Source organism: Coenobita brevimanus, chromosome 26 (genome assembly GCF_032717465.1).
Source record: "Coenobita brevimanus isolate Jiangsu-jjx chromosome 26, ASM3271746v2, whole genome shotgun sequence".
In the NCBI taxonomy this organism is placed as follows: Eukaryota; Metazoa; Arthropoda; class Malacostraca; order Decapoda; family Coenobitidae; genus Coenobita; species Coenobita brevimanus.
The window spans coordinates 38,410,215-38,423,661 of NC_136979.1; the positions used below are offsets into that span (position 1 = coordinate 38,410,215).

General features: G+C 43.0%; 1 protein-coding gene across 1 annotated transcript in view; it reads right to left on the reverse strand.

Moving 5' to 3' along the window:
* The window catches only part of Smg6 (Smg6 nonsense mediated mRNA decay factor), a 202,422-nt gene that overhangs the window by 70,256 nt on the left and 118,719 nt on the right, over positions 1-13,447 (reverse strand). The window contains exons 9-10 of the mRNA XM_080267983.1: positions 3,927-3,997; positions 1,399-1,407 (exon numbers count right to left, since the gene is read on the reverse strand). Coding sequence (XP_080124109.1) covers positions 1,399-1,407; positions 3,927-3,997 — 80 coding nt within the window. The remainder of the gene's footprint in view (positions 1-1,398; positions 1,408-3,926; positions 3,998-13,447) is intronic.

Consider the following 13,447-nt stretch of genomic DNA (forward strand, 5'->3'; position numbering starts at 1 on the left):
CACATACTCACCCATCCCCACCGTCACACACATTCTCTCACCTACCCAACCTCAACCCTCACTTTCACCCTCTCACTCACTCATACCCTCCCTCTAACACATCCTCACACTCATCCTCTCACATATGTACCCACAACTACAGTATCACTCCCACCCTCTCACGCACCCACAGTTTCACCCCCTCATCTACCATCCGCACCCACACACTCATCCCCTTGTTCACACACACCCTCACACTCTCACCCACCCACCCACACACCCTCACCCACCCACCAACACACCCTTACACTCTCACCCACCCACCCACACACCCTCACCCACCCACCAACACACCCTTACACTCTCACCCACCCACCCACACCCTCTCACCTTCCTACACCCTCACTTATACCACCCTCACCCCTTCATTTACCTACCCATACCTCGGCGTCTGTACAACTTCAAACCCTCATGTACAAAGCCACACTACAACACGCACAGTTATAATTACATGTGCATTAGCATACACATGCAGGCATCCACTTTGCTTTTACAGCCCAACACATATCTCAACACATATAATAATGTACAGGTATATAATTACAAGCATTTGCCTACAGCACGCACAGCGCAAGCACCCACCCGCCCCCTCACCCCCACACCACAGAGAGAGAGAGAGAGACAGAGGGAGGGGGGGGGATAAATAAACAGACAGACAGAAAGAGACAGAACAGGCAAATAACTAAAACTTCGGCATATGCGATGTGCTTAGTCGTATCACTGGATGAGAAGGTAGGGAGATGTGGAAGAGGAGAGAGAAGATGGGAAAACCAACAGAAAGGAAACAGGAAATTAAAAGGTAAAAGAAAAAAAAGAAAGGAGGGAAGGGAGGATGAAAAAGAAAGACAAAATGAAAGAAAAAGGAAGGAAGGAAGGAAGAAGAAAAAAAAAAGGAAACAGCAAGACAATAAAAAACAAAGACACTAGAATAGGAAATAAGTCAAAGAACTCGAAAGGAGGACGAAGAGAAATATAAAAAGTGGAACTAAAAATGTTAGATAATGGTCAGCACCAAGAAACAAGAAAAAGACGAAAAAAGGACAAACGGAGGGTACAGAAGATTTAACAGGAAGAAGAAAGTGTGTGTGTGTGTGTGTGTGTGTGTGAGAGAGAGAGAGAGAGAGAGAAAGTAAAATGTTGAAATGCATGAGAGAATGAGTGAGGGAGAAATATGTGAAAAATTTGGCAGAGATACAAACGAAAAATGGTGATACGGGAAGGGAGGAAAAATTAGGAAGGAAACTAGAAATAAAATCAAGGGGGATACGTGTGAGTTACAACAGCTACTGAACGAACTGGGGGAGTAAATCACACATAACCCAGCATCCAAGTGAGATAGTCCGACATTAACCACTTCACTGCGAGGTCCTCCCATGCAAAATAAAACTGTTTGGTCGTAGCAAGAACAAGAGAGAAAAGTGTGGTTAAAAAAAAGGGGGGGGGTAAGCTACAAAAAAGAATATAGGTATGTGGCAGAAACGAGTGAAAAAATATAGCGTTATCCTGCTAAAGAGAATATTTGTACTAAACTAATGAATAAAGACCAAAATACGTCATAGTGCTGAGGGGGCTAATTAAACGAAGCTAATGTAGCTGTAAGAAGAAGTATTAAAGCATAAGATTGTTTCTCCACCTACCGAACATTCCGGCTATGAGAGAGAGAGAGAGAGAGAGAGAGAGAGAACAAGTGCCCTGCAGGATAGGAAATGTCTGGAGGAAGAATTACAATACAAATAAAAGTTTGTTTATCTTATTATGCAAGTCGTTGCCCTCATTATTTTTATGACTTGGTTTATAGCGTTTGTGTTATTTAAGCTGTTTGATAGAAGAAGAAGAAGAAGGAGGGAGAGAGAGAGAGAGAGAGAGAGAGAGAGAGAGAGAGAGAGAGAGACCTGAAGAAAAGGACTGAAGGAAGACCGTGGCGGGGGAGGGAACACTGGGGGAGGGGGAGTGATTGGACAGGGGGGAAGACGGGGTTCGAGGGGGGGGTTCTTCCCAGGTCAACCTTGAGCAACCTTGAGATGGGGGTTAATGGGAGGGTCGTGCTATCCCATCCCCCCCACACACACCCCTTTATCCTCTCCCCCCCCCTCCCTTTCTCTCCCTCCCTTTCTTGTTTCTTGCCCCTTGGTCCCCCCCTCCTCCTCTTTGTCTCATCTGTATTACTCCTTCCCACCCACCTCTCTCTCTCTCTCTCTCTCTCTCTCTCTCTCTCTCTCTCTCTCCGTAATATATATATATATTCTCCCTTTTTCTCCCTTTCTCTCCTTCCTTTCAACTCTCCCGTTCTCTCCTCTCCCATTCTCCCTTCCACCGCTCATTGTTCTCCTTGGCTTTTACTTTCCCAATCCTTGTAATCGTGTATTCTCTCATCCCATCCCACCCTTCTCTGCATCTCTCTTACTATCCCTCTCTTTCGTTTTCACTCGTCACTTTCCCTCATTTCTCTTTTTTTCCTCAACCGCTCTTTTTCTGTCATCCTCTGATTTCTTACATTTCTTCTTCAGTCTTTCTTTCCTTTACTTCTCCCTTCCCATGTCAACCTCACTCTACCTCTCCCTTCCCACTTACCTCCACTTTTGCTCCCATCGACGTATATAAAAGAAACTGAGAAAAATGAGATCTTTCCCTATCCACTTCCTCCACCGATTAACTCCTCACGTAAGGGGGCCTCTCTTTTTATTCCGCTCCTGCTACCACCAGGCGATTTTTATAACCACAGGGCAGATCTCTCGTACTAAATAGATTTGAAACAATGTCTACAAACCACCAAAGAACGATGACGTCTTTTTTTTTCCCCCCCCTACCACCGGGGAGACTGGAGGGACTGACAAAGCAATCAGGGAACAGGAGACAGGAAATCTTTCAGGAATATGCCCAGGATTTATGTATATACTTATTAATAAAGTACGTTTTAAAAAATCGCTTACTATGCAAATTGATAAGATATGTGGAAGGGAGAGTTGAGTAGGTCAGACAGGATAACCCAACTGGCTGAAAGATGAAGATGAGAAAGAAACTGGAATGAAGAGGAAGATGGGAATGAAACAACAATAACAACGGAAATGAAGGGAGAGAGAAGAAGAGAAAGGAAGAGCGGAGAAGGGAGTGGAAGAAGAGAAAGGAAGAGCGGAGAAGGGAGCGGAAGAAGAGAAAGGAAGGAAAATGAAGCTTGGAAAGAAGAGGAAGAAACATACACAGGAAGGACAGGAAACTTGGGGGAAAATGGGACAAATATGAGAAACTGGAAAAATATGAGGAACATTCACATAAAAGTGTGGACTGACGGACTAACAGAAAAAATGTGGAGGGACAATGAAAAGGAAGGAAGGAAAATGGTATGCAATTAACCTTTGGTCAAGGTTGATTTAAATGTCACACGAAGGAAAAAAAATATCAAAGGCGGTACTAGACACAAGGGAAACGTCATGCAGACATCGTAATGAAAATCATACCAGGAATAATGGCAATCAAGAAAAAAACGTCATGTTTAGTAATAACAATAAGGATGAGATGTACTAAAAATACAGGAAATAGTAAATTTTTTTAATACATCATCATCATCATCATTAATAATAATAATAATAATAATAATAAACTGGTGCAACTGTACATATTTAAACACAAGACTCCAAAGTAAAACGCCTAAAAACAGGCATATAACAAAACACTACAGCACAGCAAAACCAAACTGGAGTACTCGTTCATCAAAAGACACAAAATATAGTACAAACCACACAAGAAGTACCAAAACAAATTACAAAATGCAACTTAACACCAAAACACTTCACAAACTCAACATTTCCCAACACAAATCAACACAACACTGCACATCACAACGCACCACCACATAAAATCACCCCACTAATCACCAACACAACACTTACCTTGCGTACTCATGGGCGGGTGTGGGTGGGTTCCAAACAGCACTGTGGTAGAGAAGCCAGTCGCACCACGCCTGTAACACGAACAACGTAAAATTTTAGTAACATGAAAAATACTAGTGGATGACCCGCAACATAGTGCAAGATATATAATGCAGCTATACTTATGTGATGGCCAGTAACACAACATTATCGTAACACATAACTCAAAACTGAGGACTGACTTCATCATCTGCATGCAACACAACACATCCATAACGGCATGGTCTCCTATAAAACACCTATCATGTAAAAGTATGTGAAGGTTTTAAGTATAAAATCATCACAACATATACTGCATACAACACCAAATAAAACACAACTACAAAATACATGGAAGACAGCCGATTTCCCAAGAATATACCCAGAAAACTACTATATGATCTCAATGGACAGACTATGGGTACACGGTGCGAGTCGTGTGAGAAAAGGCAAGTAGGGTAAGGTCAGAGGACGGTCAGGTAACAGGTAACAAAGCTCAACACAGGTCTCACACACGATTCTTACTTGAACCACATCACTCCTGATATTACACACGATATTCTCTTATGAATCTGCAGGGTTCGAAGGCTGGATAAAATGAGTGATTGGCATATATACTCCACTCCTAACATACTAAACAAGAGTTCCATCATCATCATAATAGATGAACATTTTCCTGTATGTTTTCACACGCGAGTCTTACTTGAAACTCGGGAACATTTCACATAATTTTCTCTTTTGATTCTGCAGGGTTCGTTGGATGAATAAACAAAGGCTTAGGCATAATAATACTCTACGGCCAACATACAAAGTTAGAGTTCCATTGTTATCACAGCCGATGAGCAATTTCCATTAAGATTTCTAATACTGCCAGTGGTATTTGATACTCCGAGGGGCTTGAAAGAGAGGACAAGTGCGGTGAGGGGAGAGGACGGGTCAGGTAACAGGTAATAAGAACTAAACACAGGTCCCACAAACGACTCTTACCTCCGACACTGCACCTGAGGGCTACAACACTCACTAATAGTTTCTGAGGGCTTTGAAGGCGGGGACGGGTGGACAGACAAACAGAAATGTAGGCTATGTATTTTGATGGACGATCACACAGGATAAATTCAAAACATATTGTGAAGACCGTTGGTATGCATACACTGCAAACAATATAAGGTAAAATACTTTTTATTTTATTTATTTATTATTATTTTTTTTTTTTTAGCTTCTACCAGATCCTCTTTCCTATATTGTAGGTTTGTGGGGAAATTCTGCTTCATAATGTTTAACACTTCAGTACCAATGGTCACTATGATAAATTTTCTGGCTACCCTCAGAGAATTTCTGCAACTTCAGCATGAGCTCTGGATCTTAATGGGTTAAACTTAACCAGTGAGATCTCTACTTGTCTCTTCGTCTGCAGATAATTATAAAACCGAGTAAAAATGTACCCTAGTTTTTACGGCAAGACGACGGCCGGTAAGTGCAAAGATAAACCTGTAGTAAGTCTGATGTAAGGCAATCAGTCAATCCTGTCCAGCCAGTCGACGACCTCAACATAAAAAGGGCGAGGCAAGGTTACACGCTGACCTTCCCACCCCCCAACACACCACCCACCCACCGCTCACACACGCACGCACGCACAAAAAAGAGGCACGTAAACATAAAGCCAAATGAGTCATATGAAGATACAAGCAGTGACAAACCTTATACATTGAGATACCGACACACACACACACACACACACACACACACACACACACACACACACACACACACACACACACACACACACACACCTCCTCCAACTCACGACATACGTCATACGCTGTGTGTTCCACCCACATAACGCCCACGACAAACACACGAACTCACCTACACGCCTGGCAAGGTGACACACACACACACACACACACAAAGCAATGTTAAACTTCCACACCAATTCTTGAACCAGTTAAAATTAATATTCCACTTTCCCTTCCACTCCACACACCCCTCCACACTTTAGTCAAGGCAAGATGAAACGCTCCCCATCACCCACCCACCTATGTATACGGTCGACCAAGGGAAGGGGATCCATCAGTTTACCTATCGAACCACTCACTCACCCAGAAACAATTATCCACCCAACCACATCCACCCTCGCATACACCACCCAACCACCCACATCTGCAGCTTCACCTACACCCAAACCCACACCCAACCACTCACTCACACTCACTGACACATACATCCACACACACCTACACTAAGCCAACTACGCCCACACATACACTCATCCATCTTACCTATTATCTTTATCTTTTACTCACAGAAAAGCTACCAAATAATAATAATCTTTGTAACAAATAACCTGGAAAAGGTCATTATCTCTGTTGGTGTTTTTTCTCTTCGTAATCTTTTTGTCTACCCAGTGCCAACACCCACATTCAGCTACCTTCACCCAGCCATCCTCAACTACATCTACAAACACACACACACACACACACACACACACACACACACACACACACACACACACACTTTCTACCTACACCAATACTCCGACACTCAAAGCTTGTTACTCTCAGCCACTCAGCCAGCTACCTACACCAACATTCATCTACCCACACTTAACCAAACCTACACCCACTCCTGCTACCCACACATAACCAAACCTACATCCACACCAGATCACCTACACCCTTCCACCCACACCTACACCCCGAGGCTGGCAGACAGGCAAGGTCACAGTCGCATCTGCCGCGGGAAAGGTCACGGACGATACCCCATCTCTACCCCCCCACCACACCACTCCCTCCAGCCAATGAAAAGGGGGAGGGAGGAAGGATACGCCAGAGGGAAGAGGAGGGGACAGGGGATAAGGAGAAGACCGCGGGAATGGAAGAGGGGAGGAAAGGGAAGAGTAGGGGGTGGAAAGAAAAGTGGGAGAAGGATAAAGAATTCGAAATGGATGGAATGGGAGGGTTGATGAAGGAAGGAATGTGGAAATGAGGGAGTTGGGGAGAGGTGGATGGGATAAGTGAAGGAGGGAAATGGAGAGGAAGAGGGGGAAAGGGGAGAAGGGAGAGAAGAGATCGAAGCGATTCCCTTTTCAACCTCCACTTAACTTCCTTCCCACGACACTCCTCCCCCACCACAAGGAAAGGGGAAGGGGATGATGGTTAGGGAGGAAGGGACGGAAGATGGGTTGGAGACTTGGAAAAGAGAAGAAGAGAGGGGAATGTGGGGGAGAGGAGGGGGGGGACAGAACAGAGGGTGGGAGAAGAGAGAAGGAGAGAGAGAGAAAGGGGGGGGAAAAGAAAGGTGGACAGAAGGACAAGCGAGATGGTGAAAGAAGGGAGAAGGGGGAGGAGTGAGAGTGGGAGAAGGGAGAAGTGGACAGAAGAGAGAGAGAGAGGTGGCGGGAGGGTAGACAGGAGCAAAGAAAAACCGAGTATCAAACAGAGCGAACAAATTGCTGAAAGATGAGACTGAGAAATGATGGGCATAAAACAAAGGGCAAGAGAGCGGAACGGAGGACAGTGAGTAACCAGAAAAGGGATAAAAATGAAATGAAAATGAGTAGCCAGGGAGTAAGAGACGCAGCAAGTGGACATGAGTAACCCTAGAGTATGCAAGAGGAACAACAGGTGGGAATGAGTAACCCAGAGAGTACCGAAGAGTCAGTAGGAGAGATGATCTGCGAAAATGAGTAACCACAGTGTGAGTCAGGGAAGCAACATGTGAAATGAGTAGAATATTAGGTAAAATGAGTAACAAGTAGAAATGAGGAACAAAACAGTGTAATAAGGTAACAGGCAGATACAAACAGGTATATAAAAATGGTAAGGTAAAGACAGAACGGCAGCGAAACCATGTGCAATGATAAAGAGACAAATCCGGAACAGCAGCAAAAATGTAAAATTAAACAAAGGTGAGGGTAAGGTGAAGCCGAAACAGGAAACAGGTAACACAGACAGTAAAGCTTAAAACATTAAAAAAGATGAAAGAAGAAAATCCAGAACACCACCGAGAAAGTTGCACAAAAACAATAAAGTCAAAACCGCACCGAAATATACAAAAAATTATAAGTAAAATCGGGATGATACCAAAAAAAAAAAGATGATGAGAAATAAAGGTGAAACAACAAAAAGATGAAAATAAGGGAGAAGTGAATTAAAGCCGGAACAACGAAAAATTTAATATTAAAGCAAGGCAGTAGTGGAACGGCAGTGAATAAGACCAAGTCATGTTGAACTAAAGGCAAATAAAAGCAAAATTTATATAATTCAGATTAAACGAGAGCAACAGCAAAACGATAAAGTTATATAAAAGATAGGCTAGAATGGATATACAGTAAAGAGATACGAATCCGGAACAACAGCGATAATACATACACACATACACCTGTACAATATCCCAACCTCCCCTCAGTTACACTCTTTCCACCTCACTGCTCTCTCGGCCGATGACAGCAGATAACGCAGACGAAGGGAAGGAAGAACGGATAGAAAAGTTAAAAAATACAATAAGGAGAGATGATAATGAATGAGGGCAACCAGACAGGATGGCAAAAATGATCAACTGAGAGATAACGAAGACGAGGGGGAAGAACGGATGGAAAGGTGAAAAAGATAAGTGGAGATGTTAACGGAGAAAGGAAATAAAAAAAAAGGAATGGGGGAAAACGATAAAATGAGAGGTAATGATGACGAGGGGAAAGAAAAGACAAAAAGTTTGAGAGGAAACATTATAACAAACGTCAGGAGACAGGACACATGAAGGGTACATACGGAGAGACAAAAATAAAATACAGCAAAATACAGCATATAACGAAGACGAACAGAAGCAAGACTAAACAGGAGAAAATAATATATAATAATAGGCGATACAAATGAACGACATGAGATACGAAGACAAAGATAATTGTACAGGAATAAAGAACAGAAGTAAAGGAAAAATAATACACGCTAATAAGTGAGAACAGATAAGGAAGAAGAGGGGAAAGAAGAGACTGCACGGAAAATTGCTGGGTACGAAATGAAAATAAATGTTCACTGCAAACAACTAATCTAAAACTATCTCTTCCATGTCCATTTTTGCTGTAGCTGGCTGTTTGCGTGCAGTTTATCTCGAGTATTTATCTCATGTTATCTCTTAAGAAGCAGAAACCTTAACCTTAACACTGAGAGGTCCTCAACCAAGATAAACAGAAGTATCAGTACAGTAATCAGAAAGGCTAGTCTGCATTTAGCTAATTTTTTTCAGTATCAGAGATCCTCAACCAAGAACAAATAGAAGTATCAGTACGGTAACCTGAGAGGCTAGTCCGTATTCATCTTACCTTTTTCAGTATTAGAGGTCCTTAACCATGAATAAACAGAAATATCAGTATAGTAATCAGAGCTAGTCTATTTATCTAACCTTTTTCAGTATTAGAGGTCCTTGCTATGCCGTAAAATATCGTCTGGGAGTGAAAGGAATACAGTAATAATGTCGTCGTCCCAGTGATGATGATGATGATGATGATTTCTAATACTGTAGGTCACATTTTTCAGTTGTGCCAGAAAACACTGCACACTTATAGTGCACGAAAACACTGCAAAATACTGTGCCAGAAAACACTACAAAATATAACTATGTTCCCGAAAATGATAGGCCATAATAATTTTGTGGCCAGTCCTATTAATTGAAAGTAAGTGCTTAAGCGGCATATAATGAGAGTTAAAAGTACCTCTTGCCTTAAGCTCACATTATGGCTGCAATTTAGAAACCAATTAAACGAAACATATTTGATAGGCTTCATGTTCCCAAACCTCGGTAGCTTTAAACCCATGGTCAATAATTGCACTAATGACAATGAGGGCGGAGATAACGTCAGCAGGCTGGTATTAATTCAGTACATGGAGGAAAGGGTAGGGCAGCCTGGAAACGATAAGAGATCGAGGAAAGGGCATACTGCGGGATAAACGAGGTAGGACAGCTAGGAAACGATAAGAGAATGAGGAAGGGGCAGGCTGTGGGAGGAAAGAGATACAGAGCTAAGAAACGATAAGAGAACGAGGAAAGGGTAGGCTGCGGCTGGGAGAGGAAAGGGTGCAACAGCCAAAAGACGATAAGGGAACAAGGAAGAGGCAAGCAGCAGAAGGAAAGGGGCAGGAAAGCTATGAAACGATAAAAGAACGAGGAAGGAGTAGGCTGGGGAAGGAAGGAGTTGGAGCCACCGCAAGAAAGCTAGGAAATGATAAGAAAATGAGAGAAAGGTATGGTAAAGTCACACAGTATAAGATCATTAACTAGAAAAATTATACTCTTAAATGGGTATGATGCTGACTGAGAAGATTCAACAATTTCGGAGTAATTTGCATCTTCTTCAGCCATGTATACAATGGAGACGGAACATAATCGAGATTACCATACACCTCTCTCTCTCTCTCTCTCTCTCTCTCTCTCTCTCTCTCTCTCTCTCTCTCTCTCTCTCTCTCTCTCTTTGTGTGTGTGTGTGTGTGTAGATATACTAATATATACAAGCATATGTTTCTTCTGTACTCATACTTTAATAGGATTCAAGTCGGACTGAAAAACTGTTTCTACTTAAACACTTCCACAAGTGAGAATAATTTCTTCATTTCAACAATTTACTGCAGTACGAAGTCAAGACACTGGCAGACTAACTCTTTATCTGATCCTATAAAACAAACAAGTCTTATTAATATTTTAAATTACGACCTATAATTTCTGTGCCATCATTTCTTCATAATAACTGGGCTGGTTTTTATCGGCTTTTGTAATTGAAACAGTTGCTGCAATTGTAATGAATTTAACACGAAAAACTCTTACCCACATAATTGCACCCTGTCATAGTGTAATCTCATAAAATACTGGTACGTTGGTTTTGTAACACACACACACACACACACACACACACACACACACACACACACACACACACACATCACCATCATTAACACTATGATCATCATCATCATCCCACCCCACCACCATCACCTCGTCTAATGCAGCCCATCAGTATCCCCATTACAGCACCTCTGCCATCACAATCACTACATCCCCAAATCACCATCAGCATCACCTACAAACCCATATTATCAACATCACTTCACCACCACCACCACCACCACCATCTCACCCCTCTCACCATTACCTTCACCTTGACCATATAGCCGGCATCACCACTTCTCTTCTCCCACCATCAGCATCGTCCACCATCATCACAGTCGCATCACCACATCCTCACCACCACTTCAGACAGTTCGCCAAACTGTAACCACTTCAACATCGCCCACCGTCATCACCTTACCCCTACATTTCACAATAGCTTCACCACAACACACCCCACCAACGTCATACCACTGTCAAACACCACCAACACCAAAGGTCAGCCACAATGCACCTCCACGCCACTCTTAAATTCAACCACCACCACCACATTCCTACATTCCGACCACTACATTCCTACCACCACAGTGTCACAACCTGCATATCCCCGTGACGCATGACTAGGTACATCAAATGGAAATAATTACCGTGATTATGGAGATTTATTACACACAGGACTGTGTGTGTGTGTGTGTGTGTGTGTGTGTGTGTGTGTGTGTGTGTGTGTGTGTGTGTGTGTGTGTGTGTGTGTTATCATCCAGAGGTGTATAAGAGGGCGGGGTGAGGCAGGGTGGGATGGGGTGTGGGTGTTGTGGAGGGAGGGCGTATGTGTGATGGTTATGACCGCAGGCTCAGTGAAGCGGTACCTCCCTCACCTTCCCCCCACCCCTCATCCCCCATTCGTCCACTGAACCTACCATTATAACATCTCCCTTGCCATCATCATTATCATCATCAGCATCACCATCAGTGTCGTTATTACTGCCCCTTTCCATCGTCATAATCACTGCATTTTTACATTCTCTCTCTCTCTCTCTCTCTCTCTCTCTCTCTCTCTCTCTCTCTCTCTCTCTCTCTCTCTCTCTCTCATGTGAAAACACACACACACACACACACACACACACACACACACACACACACACACACAAATATAACGTACATAAACTGTACAATGTATAAAACTGACGTCTGATCAACTACCACAAAAAGGGTAAAAATAGTAAATAAAAAAACTCATCATTACTCACAATAATCCGCTCTGTGATCTTACATTCTTACCCGTGCATAAAATAGAAGCAAGCCGCACTTAAAATGCAAACCACCTGCGGTCAGATCAAGTACACTGCAACCCTATGCCTGGGACTGGATATGCATGATGGTTCCTCCTCTCTCTTGTCTTTGAAGCTGACCTTGACCCTTGACCCCCTCATGCACATCGTACCGTCACGGCCCTAAGACGCTCAGACATATACTGCTGTTTATTCCCAGTTTCAAGCAGCGACATGAGAGGAAATGCTTGGGTAAGAGAGGAGAACTATGCTTAGTCGGAGTAACGGGTAGTATTCTCGCAACTTTATGAGACTTTGTACCGTCTTTCTATTAACTGCTACTGCCCGTGGACTTTTTCAACTAATTCTTGCAACCACCATACGACTGTATTCGAGTTAGGTGGACCTCTATGATGGGTGGGATTTATATAGAAATAACTCCCCCAGTTGAAAACTTATCCCTATTCTGGATAAAATTCTCTTAGGATAGTTGTTGCTGTTGTTATTGTTGTTGTTGCTGAGTAGCCCCAATCTGTCTGGCCAAGCACACCCATCAACCGCCGGTAAGCAACTGCCACTGCAGGACCGTCCTTACAGTGAACCGATGTTCCCTTGCGATAGACAGCGCCTCGCTACAGCGAGGTGGGCTACAGGGAAGAGTGTGGAGGTTTGGTTCCTGGACGGACGCTGCGTTCGCGTCTCTCCTCTCAGTTAACAGTCACCAGAGCAGGCTTCGCATCACCCCGTTAACTAGTTAAATGGTTACCACCCAGCATTGTAAATGGCATCCTAGGTTACAGAAAACCATTAAGTTTGTCACTCAGTGTAGAGCCACCTGAAGTAGAAAGAAGAGTACTAAAAAGTGACAGGAAAGATGGGAGAAACTGGACAGGAGGAAGACAGACACAGAAAAAGAATGATAAAAGTGAAGGAAGAAGTAGGCAACACTATATCAAGTAAGTGGATGATGGAAGATAATAAGGAAAACATGACACAGATAACATGGTTCCTATTCTTTGTGTTTATCATTACCTTCGCCAACGAAGCTGGAGGAGGTTATGTATTCACCTAAGTTCGTTTGTTTGTCCACACGATATTCCAGAAGTTTTCAGTGAATTTCAATGAAATTTTGTGGAACGGGGGGCCATGGGCCAAGAAATAATTGATTAAATTTTAGGTCGGATCCCGATCCGGATCCGGAGTATCCCACACAGTATCTCCAAAAGTTCTGGATGAATTTCAATGAAATTTTGTGGCAGGGTGGGCCATGGGTCAAGAATTTATTAAATTTGGGGGAGGATCCGTATCAGAGTCCGGATCCTATGTATCCCGCACAATATCTCCAAAAGTTCTTCATAAATT